At 39.3% G+C, this 14,410-nt stretch overlaps 1 protein-coding gene across 5 annotated transcripts in view; it reads right to left on the reverse strand.

Annotated features, from left to right (window-relative positions):
* The window catches only part of DNM3 (dynamin 3), a 358,777-nt gene that overhangs the window by 107,555 nt on the left and 236,812 nt on the right, over nucleotides 1-14,410 (reverse strand). For 3 of the 5 annotated variants that reach the window (XM_050963120.1, XM_050963119.1, XM_050963118.1), the window contains one exon: nucleotides 1,224-1,335. The exons of 1 other annotated variant lie outside the window; for it this stretch is intronic. In XM_050963120.1, coding sequence (XP_050819077.1) covers nucleotides 1,224-1,335 — 112 coding nt within the window. Of the gene's footprint in view, nucleotides 1-1,203; nucleotides 1,336-14,410 lie in introns of all 5 variants that reach the window. One more of the 5 variants, XM_050963122.1, reaches the window with a different exon arrangement.

The following is a 14,410-nucleotide window of genomic DNA, read 5'->3' on the forward strand; positions in this document are numbered from 1 at the left end:
GAGGAGGGGAGCTGGGGAGAGGAGCAAATTACTTCAAAATGGGTGCACCACCAGCCAGACTGATGTGCAAACTCTTTGATGCGAGAATAATCCATTCACACCACTACAGAGTGAAACAGTTAATGAAGGAAAGGTAAACTACACATTACGGGACAATTTTCAAAGGCACAAAGGCAGTTAAGCCTCCCAAGTCCTACTGAAAGTCTATTTGTGCCTTTGGAATCTCCCTCTAGATTTACAGAGGATACTCAATTGGAAGGTGCTGAAAATACCAGTGAAGACAGAAAATACTACCAAAGAGTTTTTCCACAAGCTCAAACTGCCCAAGTACCAAGTAAGAAAATCCTGCTATTGACCCAGTCCCCTGGGAGTTCCATCATGAAGACGGGAATGCAATTACTGTAAATCTGTCAAAAATTACAAAGGCTTCTTCTGATGGAAACTTATTTAGAAAATGGAATATCCATAGGTCTAATGTAGGCCTTAATTACCACTGGCATCCTGTACTGAGATTCTGCCCTGGCACTAGAATCCATGCTAGTGTGGCCCTTAGCTACATTGAAACCAGAAGCTCAGACAGACTTAAGTAATAAGGTCACTTTGGAAATTGGACCCAAACCCCTTGCGCTATGTATAAATAACATGACACAGACTGACAAAGGCCATAAAATTATGAAAGGGCAGTCTGGTAAAATAATTTCCTGGCTTTCTGTATCGTACGTCCAACTGTTACAGTTTTTTTTTTTTCCTACTCAGTTTTCTTCATATTCCACTTAATTGGGTAAATGTGTATTTGGAGAGGCAGTAAAGCAGTAAAAGAAATTTGCATAACAAACTGGAATACCTCCCTCAGTTCTAGAATATGGGGTCTGCAGGAAAATATTAACGTTCTGCAAAATAACTGTCATCTTCAAAGACAGGAATAGATACTGTGAAGTTGAAGAAAAACCCTAAAAGGTGTCAGTATTTTTATTATTTGGACTTGAAGGACTGATTTAATTAACAAAAAATATTTCTCTATTGGCTGGAGGGCTTGTAATGTAATTTTACTGCTGAGTTGTGAACCATTAAGAACAGCCATGGGTGTCAGCTCAAGTACAGCAAAGCAAAACATAAAAGCTCTCAGGACATCTGCAGACAGAGCTTTAAAAAAACTCTTCCTAGCATTTTTCTGACTCTTACCCAGGGCAGCTACTGAAAAACTAGTGATGTGTTTAACTTACTGAGGATTTATCAGGATAGACACCAGCACGCAGTAGGGATGCCTTCCAGCTATCCATCTCCTCCTGGGCATCACAGGCCAGCTCAAGGAAGCGATAATCCTTGTAAACATTCCTAGAACATAGAACATTACAGTGTAAAATTTGAACTTTGCTACTCTGCATCACGTACACAGCATTTCAAATAAAAAATCCTTCAGGATCTCTAATTATTTGATAGCTTTTTGGAAGGGGAGACAAGTGTCGGTTTGATAATTACACAAAGGACCTAAAAATGTTAATTTAAAATAATAATGGTCTGGATGCACTGTAGTTACAGAAGCTTCAGATCTATTTTAAAAATCAGGCTTTCCACACTATTAACAAACACTAGAACACATTTAGAGGCAAAATGCTGCTGGAATGCAGAGGACAAAGACAGTTGTGGAAGAACTGCCAACAAAATTGTAAGGACTCTGACTGGCAGCTGCTGTAGCCAATGAAAATCAAGATTAGTAATGAGCTTATTTTCCCCATAGTAAATCTCTCCAGTACAATACTAGTTCAGTTTTAGCTTCTGAACATCTTCAATAAAAGGAAAAATATTTAAAAATGACAGAGTTCTCAAACACAAAATGATTCCATAGCCATAAAAGTACCTCAGATACACATATCATCTACTGCAGGGGTTCTCAACCTTTTCTTTCTGAGCTCCCCCCAGCCCCCACATGCTATAAAAACTCCACGGCCCACCTGTGCCACAACATCTGCTTTTCTGCATGTAAAAGTCAGGGCCAGCATTAGGGGGTAACAAGCAGGGCAATTGCCCAGGGCCCCACACCACAGGGGGCATTGTGAAGCTAAGTTGCTCAGGCTTCAGCTTCAGCCCCAGGGGGTGGGGCTCAGGGCCCTGAGCTAGTCCCACATGGCGGGGCTTTGGCATTCTGCCCTGGGCCCCAGTGAGTCTAATGCTGGCCATGTTTGGTGGACCCCCTGAAACCTGCTTTTGACCCACCAGGAGACCCAGATCCCTGGTTGAGAACTAGAGACCTACTGTATGTAATTAATTTAATAACAACAAGTCGCTATAATTGTGTTTAGGGAGTAGCTTAATGGAAGAAAAGAGAAAGAAGAAAAAATACATGATCCGCAAGGCAGTGGTACTTATACATCCTCCATTAAATTGAACAGGATTTTCCCTTTATGGTTTAACCATTAATTATTACTCAATTCAATGTCTATACACAGACTAGATTGTTGTACATTGGTCAGCCAACTGTCTTTTCAGGAAAGGCTACAAACTTAGCTGAGCTAAATTGCAAAACCACATGTTGCTAGATCTTAATAGAGATGAAAGAATCCATTTTTAATTGCAACAAAACTGTTTTCCCTAGCATCAATGGAGCAATTTTTGGGGGGATGACAAAGATCACTAACTCACACAGCAATAATTAGACGCCCAAATGTATTTTATATTAGAAACACTCTCTCTTGCAATATATATTACCATATTTTGAGAGAATTTTTGAGACAGTGTGCAACCAGAAAAACATATCCAGTATTACTACTAGTTAGTCCATTTCTCTAGCATTCCAGGGACTTTGGGACTTTCACCTTTTATATATCTGGAGTACAATATACTTCACCTTTGCCAGAGAGTTTCCCTCCCCTATTAATGACAATATCATCTGAAAGACAAATAACTCCTAAGCCTGTTTTTCAGATGGAGTATCAGGAAACAGATGGGTATAAAACCTGGACATTTAGCAATAAACTACTGCTGCTGTACTATCATGGGTAGTGATTCGTGTTATGCTCTATTGAAGTGAAACATGCTCATATCAGCATATAGGCATACATGGCATTATTAGTGAGTTTATAGATTTAAAACTGCAAAAGATGATGGGTACAATTCTGACTTGACCGATTAGAGATTTAAGAAGTATTACACACACGAGCAGCTAAGAAATCTGGGTTATCTTAGACAGGGAGCAGAGATATCTGAATCTTATTTCATCTACAGCGTTTGGGAATTTGGAATCAATATGTGTAAAGTAAAGCAAATTAAAGGATATGGTGACAAAAGACAGAGAGGCTAAGCAAGGCAGCTGGATAGAACTTGCTGATTTGCTGCCTGGAAACTTTTTGGTTTTAACTGTTTTAGGTAAATTAATTAGGTTGCCTCTGTTACGGAAAAAAGATCAGCTAAAATGTGAGGAGGCACAAAATAAAAGCTATAAAACATGAAGATTGATGGATTCCCAGGCCAGAAGGGACTTTTGTGTTCATCTAGTCTGACCTCATGTATAACCTAGGCCATACAACTTCCCCAAAGTAATTCACACAGCCTATCTTTGAGAAAAACATCCAATCTTGAGTTTAAAATGGTCAGCGAAAGAATCCACTACAACTCTTGGTAAATTGTCCCAACGGCTAATTACTCTCACCATTAAAAATTTACATCCTATTTCCTGTCGGGATTTATCTAGCTTCAACTTCCAGCCATTGGATCATGTTAGACCTTTCTCTACCAGATTGAAGAGCCCATTATTAAACATTTGTTCCCCATGTAGATACTTACAGACTGTGATCAAGTCACCCATTAACCTTCTTTTTGTTAAGCTTAACAGATAGGGCTCTTTGGGTCTAATGCTATAAGGCAGGTTTTCTAACCCTTTAATCATTCTCGTGGCTCTTCTCTGAACTCTCTCCAATTTATCAACATTCTTCTTGAACTGTGGGCACCAGAACTGGACACAATATTCCACAAGATGGCAAGAATCAAAATATATTTTACTGCAGCAATAAATAAATAAATAAATCATACCACTAGCTAGTCAAAAAATCTTTTTCAGGGCTAGAATGCCAGAGTGTTATGTTCTTGCAATGAAAATTATTATTTTCAGCATCAAATTTCACTGTATTTTAAGCAATGAATGAGAAGGGAGTGCGGGCTACTGGCTACAGCAGGAGAGTGGGTCAGGACTCCTGAATTCTAGTCCAGGTGTGCTAAAGACTGTCTGTGCATTCTACGGCCATGACTAAGTTACTGTACACCTCTATCCATCCCAGATACTTATATTACTGAGGGTTTCACAATCTTTAATTTATTTATTTATCCTCACACTATCCATGAGGTAGGTAAGTACTATTATCCCCATTTTACAGATGGGGAACTGAGGCACAAAGAGACTCTCTCACCCAAGGTCACACAGGAAGTTGGGGAGTGGAGGTCAGGGAATTTAACCCAGGTCTCAAGGCCCATTTTAGCACACTCATCACGGGACTCATTTAACCCTGTTCCTCAAATAGATATATGAGCAGCATTGTCCAAAACCAAGGAAAAAATAACCTCTAAAGAACGTCTCAGGTTTTCTGTAAGTAACAGAATCTTACAAAAAGAAACTAACATGTTTTACACGAGCAAGTCCTCAAGGAAACCATTTTGAAGCACTTGGAGGAGAGGAAGGTGATCAGGAACAGTTAACATGGATTCACTAAGGGCAAGTCATGCCTGACCAACCTTATTGCCTTCTACAATGAGATAACTGGCTCTGTGGATATGGGAAAAGCAGTGGACGTGATATATCTTGACTTTAGCAAAGCTTTTGATATGGTCTCCCACAGTATTCTTGCCAGCAAGTTAAAAAAGTATGGATTGGATGAATGGTGGATAGAAAGCTGGCTAGATTGCTGGGCTCAATGGCTCGATGCCTAGTTGGCAGCTGGTATCAAGCGGAGTGCCTCGGATTGGTCCTGGGGCTGGTTTTGTTCAACATCTTTATTAATGATCTGGATGATTGGATGGATTGTACCCTCAGCAAGTTCACAGATGACACTAAATTGGGAAGAGCAGGAGATATGCTGGAGGGTAGGGATAGGGTCCAGAGTGACCTAGACAAATTAGAGGATTGGGCCAAAAAAAAATCTGATGAGGTTCAACAAGGACAAGTGCAGAGTCTTGCACTTAGGATGGAAGAATCCCATGCAATGCTACAGGCTGGGGACTGACTGGTTAAGCAGTAGTTCTGCAGAAAAGGACCTGGAGGTTAAAGTGGACAAGAAGCTGGATATGAGTCAGCAGTGTGCGCTTGTTGCCAAGAAGGCCAATGGCATATTGGGCTGTATTAGTAGGAGCATTGCCAGCAAATTAAGGGAAGTGATTATTCCCCTCTATTCGGCACTGGTGAGGCCACATCTGGAGTATTGTGTCCAGTTTTGAGTCCCCGACTACAGAAAGGATGTGGACAAATTGGAGTCCAGCAGAGGGCAACGAAAATGATTAGAGGGCTGGGGCACATGACTTGGAAGGAGAGGCTGAGGGAACTGGGCTTGTTTAGTCTGCAGAAGAGAAGAGTAAGGGAGGATTTGATAGCAGCCTTCAACTACCTGAAAGGGGGGAGGGGTCCAAAGAAGATGGAGCTCAGCTGTTCTCAGTGGAGGCAGATGACAGAACAAGAAGCAATGGTCTCAAGTTGCAGTGGGGGAGGTCTAGGTTGGATATTAGGAAACACTATTTCACTAGGAGGGTGGTGAGGCAATGGATTGGGTTACCTAGGGAGGTGGTGGAATCTCCATCCTTAGAGGTTTTTAAGGCCTGTCTTGACAAAGCCCTGGCTGGGATGATTTAGTTGGTGTTGGTCTTTCTTTGAGCATGGGGTTGGACTAGATGACCTCTTGAGGTCTCTTCCAATCCTAATCTTGTATGATTCTACTCATTAAGGATCCACTGGTGTTTCATGGAAAACTGAATTTTTTTAAAAAACAATTGAAATTATCTTTTTTTCTTCCGCTTTTTAGAATTACTAAAAATATTTTCACAGAAACAAGATATTTTTTAAGCATCATCTGTTTATTTCACATGGGATGCAGGAATCTTGGGATATCACTATCATCTCAATAGCAATTAACTGTGATGTCATAAACCCAAGTTAATGACATCAGACAGGGGAGTATGAAGCAGGAGTAGGTGAATTTCTAAGCAACGCAAATCTTGTTTATATGCAAATATTTATAGCTGTGAAGAACATGGAACCAGAAATACAGAAAATATGCATGGAACTGCCAATGAGTAGTTGTTTTTCTAAGTTTTCCATGATCAATTATTTAAATATTTGAAGATTCTTCAAATACTAACAGTAAAACTGCACATAAAACCACACATCTACATACCCCACTATTGTTTACACTATTTCCTCTTGTAAAGTATCATCATTTTAATGTAATAGCCTACATATTTAACAAAGACAGAAATGTTTCCATAATCACATTACTAAAAATTAAACCAATACAAATATTTAATGTGAAGGAGACAAAAGATTAATATTTTCTATTTACAAACTGCATAATACCTTATACCAGGGGTAGGCAACCTATGGCATGCGTGCCAATGGTGGCACGCGAGCTGATTTTCAGCGGCACTCACACTGCCTGGGTCCTGGCCACTGGTCTTGGGGGCTCTGTATTTTAATTCAACTTTAAATGAAGCTTCTTGAACATTAAAACCTTATTTACTTTACATACAACAATAGTTTAGTTCTATATTATAGACTTATAGGAAGAGACCTTCTAAAAACATTAAAATGTATTACAGGCAGGCAAAACCTTAAATTAGAGTGAATAAATGAAGACTCAGCACACCACTTCTGAAAGGTTGCTGATCCCTGCCTTATACATAGAGTTGTATTCCTGTAAATTACAATACAATTTGATGTTCTGAGATCAACTACATCGAATAGAGAAGTCATTTCTACTCCTAAGAAAAGTTAACATACATATTTTTCTCTCTTTTTTTCCTCTCTCTTTCCCCCCCCTCTAATCACACATTACTGGCAAGATATGCTGAAACTTCTGCTTAATGGACAACTTGCTTATTTTACTGTTACCTCTCAGCTCTTAATCATTCTTGTGAACTCCCAACTATTTGATTGTTTCCCCCATACGTTACCTGCAGTTGCTTAAACTGTGAATTCTTTGTCTTGTATTACAACAAAAAAACTTCAAAAACAGACTCCAACAAGAGACTGCTGAATTCGAGTTAATTTGCGAAATGGACACCATTGAATTAGGCTTGAATAAAGACTGGGAGTGGATGGGTCATTACACAAAGTAAAACTATTTCCCCAAGTTTATTTCCTTCCCTCCCTCTCCGCCAGTTCCTCACTCCTTTTTGTCAACTGCTGCGAATGGACCATTTTGATTACCACTACAAAAAGGTTCTCTCTTTCCTGCTGGTAATAGCTCACCTTAACTGATCACTCTCGTTAAACTGTGTATGGTTACACCCATTGTTTCATGGTGTGTGTGTGTGTGTGTGTGTGTGTGTGTGTGTGTGTGTGTGTGTGTGTGTGTGTGTGTGAAATCTTCCTACTGTATTTTCCACTGCATGCATCCAATGAAGTGGAAAAGCTTATGCTCAAATAAATTTGTTACTCTCTAAGGTGCTACAAGTACTCCTGTTTTCATCTCTCAGTTATGGAGTGTTTGATGTGAGAATTGCCTAATCTATGTATTGCACTGGAAGTTACATCTAATAATTATATGAAGTTCTGTGGTAAATCATCCTATGGGAAAACCAGCTGAGCTTAGACTTTTAAACTCAGGGTTCACGTACTTGGCAATAACAGTGGTTCTCTGGCTACTATATTTCTGAGTCTGAGGGATACCTACTTTACCTCATATAGTTTCTCTCCTAAAGACATCTAGTGAATACACTTAATAAACTCAGGCCAGTTTTAGAGAGATTCTAGCAATGTTCTACCAATACTTCATATACTTGGAATTAGGAATACTGCTAGAACCAGTATGAGAGCAGGTTGGAAAATGAGGGGAGGTTTTTCCCACATAAAATTTCAATTTTTCATTGAAAGACTGAACATTTCATATATTATTGTTATTATTTGTTCCAAAAGTTTCAGTTTTCAGCCAAAAACCTGGGTTTTCCATTCTTTCATGAAAACTCAGTTTTCTGCAAAATGCGCTTTTCATAAAAAATTATGTTTAGCTGAAAACCCAGCTTCCTACTGAAAACCACTTCCAATGGACCAACCATTCCAGAACTGGAATTAAATTTTCAAGTGCGCCCACTGTATATGTAAATATATTGTGGTAGATATTGTGACAAAGCTTCTCCTCTACCTTGCTGGGTCCTGCACTTATTGGCAGATCTGCTCACCTCAGTGATCTTCCCCACAGTCTGGATCAACTCCTCCTGTGTCTGATCAGGAGTTGGGAGGTTTGGGTGGAACCCGGGCCCATCCTCTACTCTGAGTTCCAGCCCAGGGCCCTGTGGATTGCAGCTGTCTATAGTGCTCTTGTAACAGCTGCATGACAGCTACAACTCCCTGGGCTACTTCCCCATGGCCTCCTCCAAACACCTTCTTGATCCTCACCACAGGACCTTCCTCCTGGAGTCTGATAACGCTTGTACTCCTTAGTCCTCCAACAGCACACCCTCTCACTCTCAGCTCCTCGTGCCTCTTGCTCCCAGCTCCTCACATGCACTTCCTCTCCTCTGGCTCCTCCTCGCCTGACTGGAGTGAGCTTCTTTTTAAACCCAGGTGTCCTGATTAGCCTGCCTTGATTGGCTGCAGGTGATCTAATCAGCCTGCCTGCCTTAATTGGTTCTGGCAGGTTCCTGATTACTCTAGTGCAGCCCCTGCTCTGGTCACTCAGGGAACAGAAAACTACTCATCCAGTGACCAGTATATTTGCCCTCTACCAGACTCCTGTACCCCACTGGCCTGGGTGTGTCACAGTATGTTCTGCTGTTGCTATGTGTAATCTGAGAGTGTTTTAAGCCCATATTACTACAAATGGTTTGCTGGGTTGCCAGTTCTCACTATTTTATCATGAGTCTTGTGATATTTGGTGTTTTTCTTGATGCCTCAAAATTCCTGGAATCCTGTGGTTATGTGAGAATCCAGTTTCCACTAAAAAAAAACAAAAAAAAACCTCAAAACAAAAAAGCTTCTAGCCTTCATGGTTGAAGAGATTTGAAGGGCCTGACTATTTTTTAACAGTTTGGGTTGGCAGTACTGGTTTGTCTAGCTCCTATCCAAACTGTAATTTATTATATATCATAGCATTTTGATACTGTACACTTGATCATTATGGAGCTCCAGGCTCACACACTTCAATATGCACATTAGGATAAGGAGGAGTTTGGATTTCTTTCAAGCAGTTTCATTCAAGATCTGCAATGACCTACTTATTGATGTAAACGTTCCTTGACCATATCAACCCTGTGTGATGTTCCAGCAGCTTTTTATCTCATGGAGTTTGACCAAAACATTTAAGGGCCTGAGTTAGTGAACTGTATTTAGTATTATTCTGGCAGAGCTCTTAGTCATAACTGTCACAAGGCAGGGAGCATTTTTGGTTACTTTAAACAAATGTACATCTGCCTATGTTGAAATTAACATGTGTTTTTCCATCCGCGAACCATTTAAAAGTCCCTCTACTGATTTCTATGCAAAGACCTATTATAATATAATTATAATAGTACAAAGAGGCTCATAGATCACAGCTAACAATTAAAAATCCTTTCAAACAAGGTTTTTCAACCCAGTGGAAAGAAACTCAATCAGATCTAATGAATGTGAAATGGAGAAACTAATCCAAGGTGAGAGAAATATCACAAAAATAATCTCTGACTTTTGAGAGAAAATGTAACATCCAAATTAGTAGAGTTGTACTTAGAAAATGAAGTTGCTAAGGCATTAAACAAATTTCAACAGTATTGCCCGAGGTTAACCAAAAGTCAGCCACACAGAAAACCTCTGACAAAACAAAGGAAGACACACAAATCAAGTGAGATCACGCGCCTCTCTATCTGTGTGTGTGGAGGGGAATGGTGATGGGCCTTTCAATACAGCAGAGTGAATGGTACCAGGTAGAGAGAATCCAATCTTGTTTAACATAACATACCTGTGTCTATAATCCTAATACTAAATCTTTCTATTGTTGCACATGCTCAGTGAGTTATCCACAATACATATGCAGCCCACATCCACATTCATACACTCACTTCAGTGATGGTTTGAGAAATCTCTCTTCCCAGCTGTCTCTATTCAGGGCAGGAGACATCCCCAAATCTTTCCATTCATGTCATGGAATTGGAGGAGTTCACCCTTCCAAAACCATCTAAAATAGAAGTTTTTGACTTTTTAACAGTTTCCTCCAGAGAGAAGCAAAGTGGCAGCTTGTATTAATACCTTCTGATGGTACAGTGGGTGATTAAATCTTCCACTAATATAAAGATTCTAATGTGGTGGGGCAGGAAATAAAGAGGAATTTGAAAGCACAGGAGAGGAGACAGGAATATGCCAGATAGAGCCCTAGCTATCATGGAACTTATGTCTGTCACGGAGGTCATGAAAGACATGACTTCTGCAGGGGCCAGTGTGGCTGATCCCAGGGCTGCCAAATCAGCTGGCTCCAGAGCCAGATGCTGAGGTGGCCCCCGGCGACAGCCACACCAATCACTGCTCCGGCGGCTCCCGGCACCGGTCCCGGGGTGGCCAGAGCAGTCATGGTCCGCAGCCCTGGGCAGTGATCCCCAGACAGGCAGCTGGAGCTGATGCCACTAGCCCTGGATGCAACCCGCAGCAGCAGATCCCAGGCCCGTCCCCCAGCAGCAGCCTCCCATGTCTCCCCCCAAGATTTAGCCACAGGTATTTTTAGTAAAAGTCATGAATTTTTGTTTATTGCCCATATCCTGTCCATGACTTTTACTAAAAATATCTGTGACTAAATTGCAGCCTTAATGATAGCACATGTGGCTGGTATCAAGGTCAGGGCTTCTGCACTTGTAGGAATCCTGTCACACCAGCCCCAAATGTTGGTGCCCCAAAACATTCCATCAAGTTACCTGCCATATAAAAAAGCAGAGCTAATGTGGTTTCAGTCTTTAACCAGTAGCTGAAAATAATTGTAGTGAAAACCACAGGGGAAGATCTTAAAGTTGCCTACAGTACTGGCAACAGTGCTTAGGGTAGATTTCATTGTACAGTGGTCACCCTTAAAAAATTGCTGATTACCTTAGTAAACTATATAATTTGATGTCAGTATTTTCAATTTCTCTAGCAATTCCTTCATACTTATGTAACCATACCTACGTATCTAAGGCAAAACTGGCATGTTTTTAAGGGCAACTGCTGTATAATTTCCATTTCAATTCTTCTTCTATAAGTGTATCAACATACTAATTTTGTGCACAGGCAGCTGCTGATATATAATGATGATGGGCCTGCCATACCTTGATAAGCAGATGTACTGTAAGTGGCATGTAATTATTAGAGAATATATAAAGCTATAAAGCAAAAAACATCAAGTTAGATTATAAGGAGGCATTTGTCCGCACTCATAAGTCTGCACACATGCCATGACAAATACAGCTAGAAATTATAGAGCAGGAATATCTGTGAAATATGCAGTACTGAGATCACAAACCACTAAGGCCCTGATTCTGAAGAAAAAACAAACAAACAAACAAACAAACCCATACACTGACTACACCCACACCCTCTTAACCTGAACAGTCCCATTGAAGTCACTGAAACTATTCACAGGCTTACAGATAACTCCATGTGATGTAGGATTGGATCCTAAAACAGGAACATTTGCCATCTAAAATTATTTTGTGAATTTCTGTGTCTTTTTATATTTACTGCATCATAACAGAATTGACTTTAAAAGTCCAGAGTTGAATGCAGACTGAGCCAAATTTTTGGAGTGAAAAACTAAAAAATTGCATATATTGGATATTTTCAGTTTGGTTGAAAATAACCATAAAATGAAAAAATTCATCCACAATATTAGTTTAATATACAGCCATGTAAAAGGGAACAGGAATCTAACCATTCAACAAATATACACATTCAAGGCATTTTAGATATTAACTCAACTCTAAGTGAGCTAGATACAATGCACTGGATTTGAAGTGTGCTTTGGCATATTGTGATACACACTTGAAACTCCGTAGCAGCAGTTTTTAAATACAGGCAGCCAATTTTTTTTTAAAGGAAAGAAATAATAAAACGAGATGAAGTTAGGGCTCTGCAAATATTTTCTTTATGAAGCCATCCATCTGCAGTGAGTTAGCAGCAATGTGTGACTAACATTTTCTGCAAAGGCATGCCATTTTAGTTCACTCCAATGAGAGAGAGAGAAAGAGAGAGAGAGAAAGTGTGTGTGTTAATTAAAATTAATTACACATGCCTCTCAAATTATTTCTTTTTTTGCAGAAGAATCAAACAGAATATCTCTGAGAAAATGCTAAGAAAGAAAAGTGCTTAAGAGCTTTCGTCTACAAATCAAATCCACTTGAGTAGTCCCACTGAAGTATATTAAATTAACATAACTACTGTCCTAATGGGAAAAATGAGCAGAGAGAGAATAATATACTAATCATTGTAGCCATACCTTGATTATGAAAGTATCTAAATTTCAAATATATCCATCACAGAACTATATCCATAACTCACGTCTCCCTGTTCATCAGTAGTAATAATGTAATTTAATTTAAATTAATTGCAGTAATAATTTAAATCAGCACATAACTATCCAATTAATATTCTAGAGTGAAATCAGTAGAACTTCTAACTTAGATATAACTCAGCCTTTAGGATTCCATTGTTTCTGGACAGGGAGTTATTTGTTATAATCACACATGTTGGTAGAGTAATACTAACAATTAACAGAACACAACATGATTTGCCTAAGAACAGTGTGCTTTTACTAGTATAATGGTGGTAGAATAAAACTGAAATAAATTTAGTTATTTCCTAGGTACCATCCCTATAGAGAGGCTCGGCAGAATTCAATGTTTTCTATAATTTTGATTAAAATAAACATTGATATTATCAAAGTATTTTTTCAATTTTTATCAATTTAAATTTTCACAGTTGTGTAAAAATATAGGGTTTAAGTTCTTTTTTTTGTTTTGTTTGTTTTTTACTTTTATCTATTTAAATTGTCAGTTGTGGGAAACTGGGGCAAAGGAGGGCAACCACAATTATTTAATGTCAATAGATGTTGAGATTCAGAGTTTAAGCTTTCTAACTGTTAAAACAGAAATTGTCAACGGTATATGTCAAAAATATACAAAGTAAATACTTTAACTCAACTCTAATAAGTTCTCAAGCAGTATTTTTCTGATCTCGCCTATCTGTGAAGTTTGACTATTGATGGAAGTATTTTTTCCATTAGTTAGTGTGTGTACAGGGAAATTGACATTTACCGATAAAAATCCAACCCTTCCAAACCTATCTATATAGCACTTTAAAAATACTAAATAAATAGCAAATGTTGATTGCTGCACCTACTTCCAGTATGTCAGAGAACATTGTTTTTTCCAAGCAAACAGCTTAGTTCACTGACTCAGCAATATTTTGGCAAATTGCAGCAAAAAACTTGATTGTTCCATATAAACCACTAAAAAAAGATCTTATTTTTTTGGTATGTGTCCATAATTCTACAGGTAATGAGAGGCAAAACACAACAAATAAGCTATTTGTGATGACTTTAGCATTGCTGCTTCTTCCTCTTAAGAGCTTTTTTTTGCTCTGTAATGCCAGTTCTAAGACCCCCTACCTGCAAATGCTGTGTTCTACTATTTCCCCTGAATGGTGATATAAATGAAAGGACTGATAAGGCAGAGCAGTAAGCTTCTGAACTGCAATTGGGGATTAAAACTCATTTGTTAAGTCGGATTTCTTTAGATTACAACTGCTTCAATACTGAACAGAATCCAGAAGTTCGCTGTAGTTTACAAACCTCAAAAAATTGTTTTCTGGATAAAATTAATCAGAATTTTTTTAATGGACTCTCATTCCCTCATTTGTAACACCACATATGGGGCTATGAATAGGCTCATCCCCTAGCTCTCCCTGGGGCTTGGCTTTCTTGGTAAATCAAAAACAGTAACAAAACATACACCTCAGCCTAAGCTTCCTCCCTGAGTTTGGCGTCCATCCAGCACCTCCTTTGTCTTAACCCCCTGCAGTAGTTTCCTGTCTTTTGGGTGCCAACCCAATCCCTCTTATATCTTGGGGTGGTGGTAACCAGTTGTCCTGTGGCAGTCAGAATAAATTTAAGAGCTCTATGCAAGGTTCTAATACTTGCTAATGGAATGGGGCTCACAAGAGGCGTGCCACCTGGTACTTTGCTTCCCTCCCAGAACATCTAATCCATGTCACCTTTGCAACCCA

The sequence above is a fragment of the Gopherus flavomarginatus genome, chromosome 7 (genome assembly GCF_025201925.1).
Source record: "Gopherus flavomarginatus isolate rGopFla2 chromosome 7, rGopFla2.mat.asm, whole genome shotgun sequence".
Lineage (NCBI taxonomy): Eukaryota > Metazoa > Chordata > Testudines > Testudinidae > Gopherus > Gopherus flavomarginatus.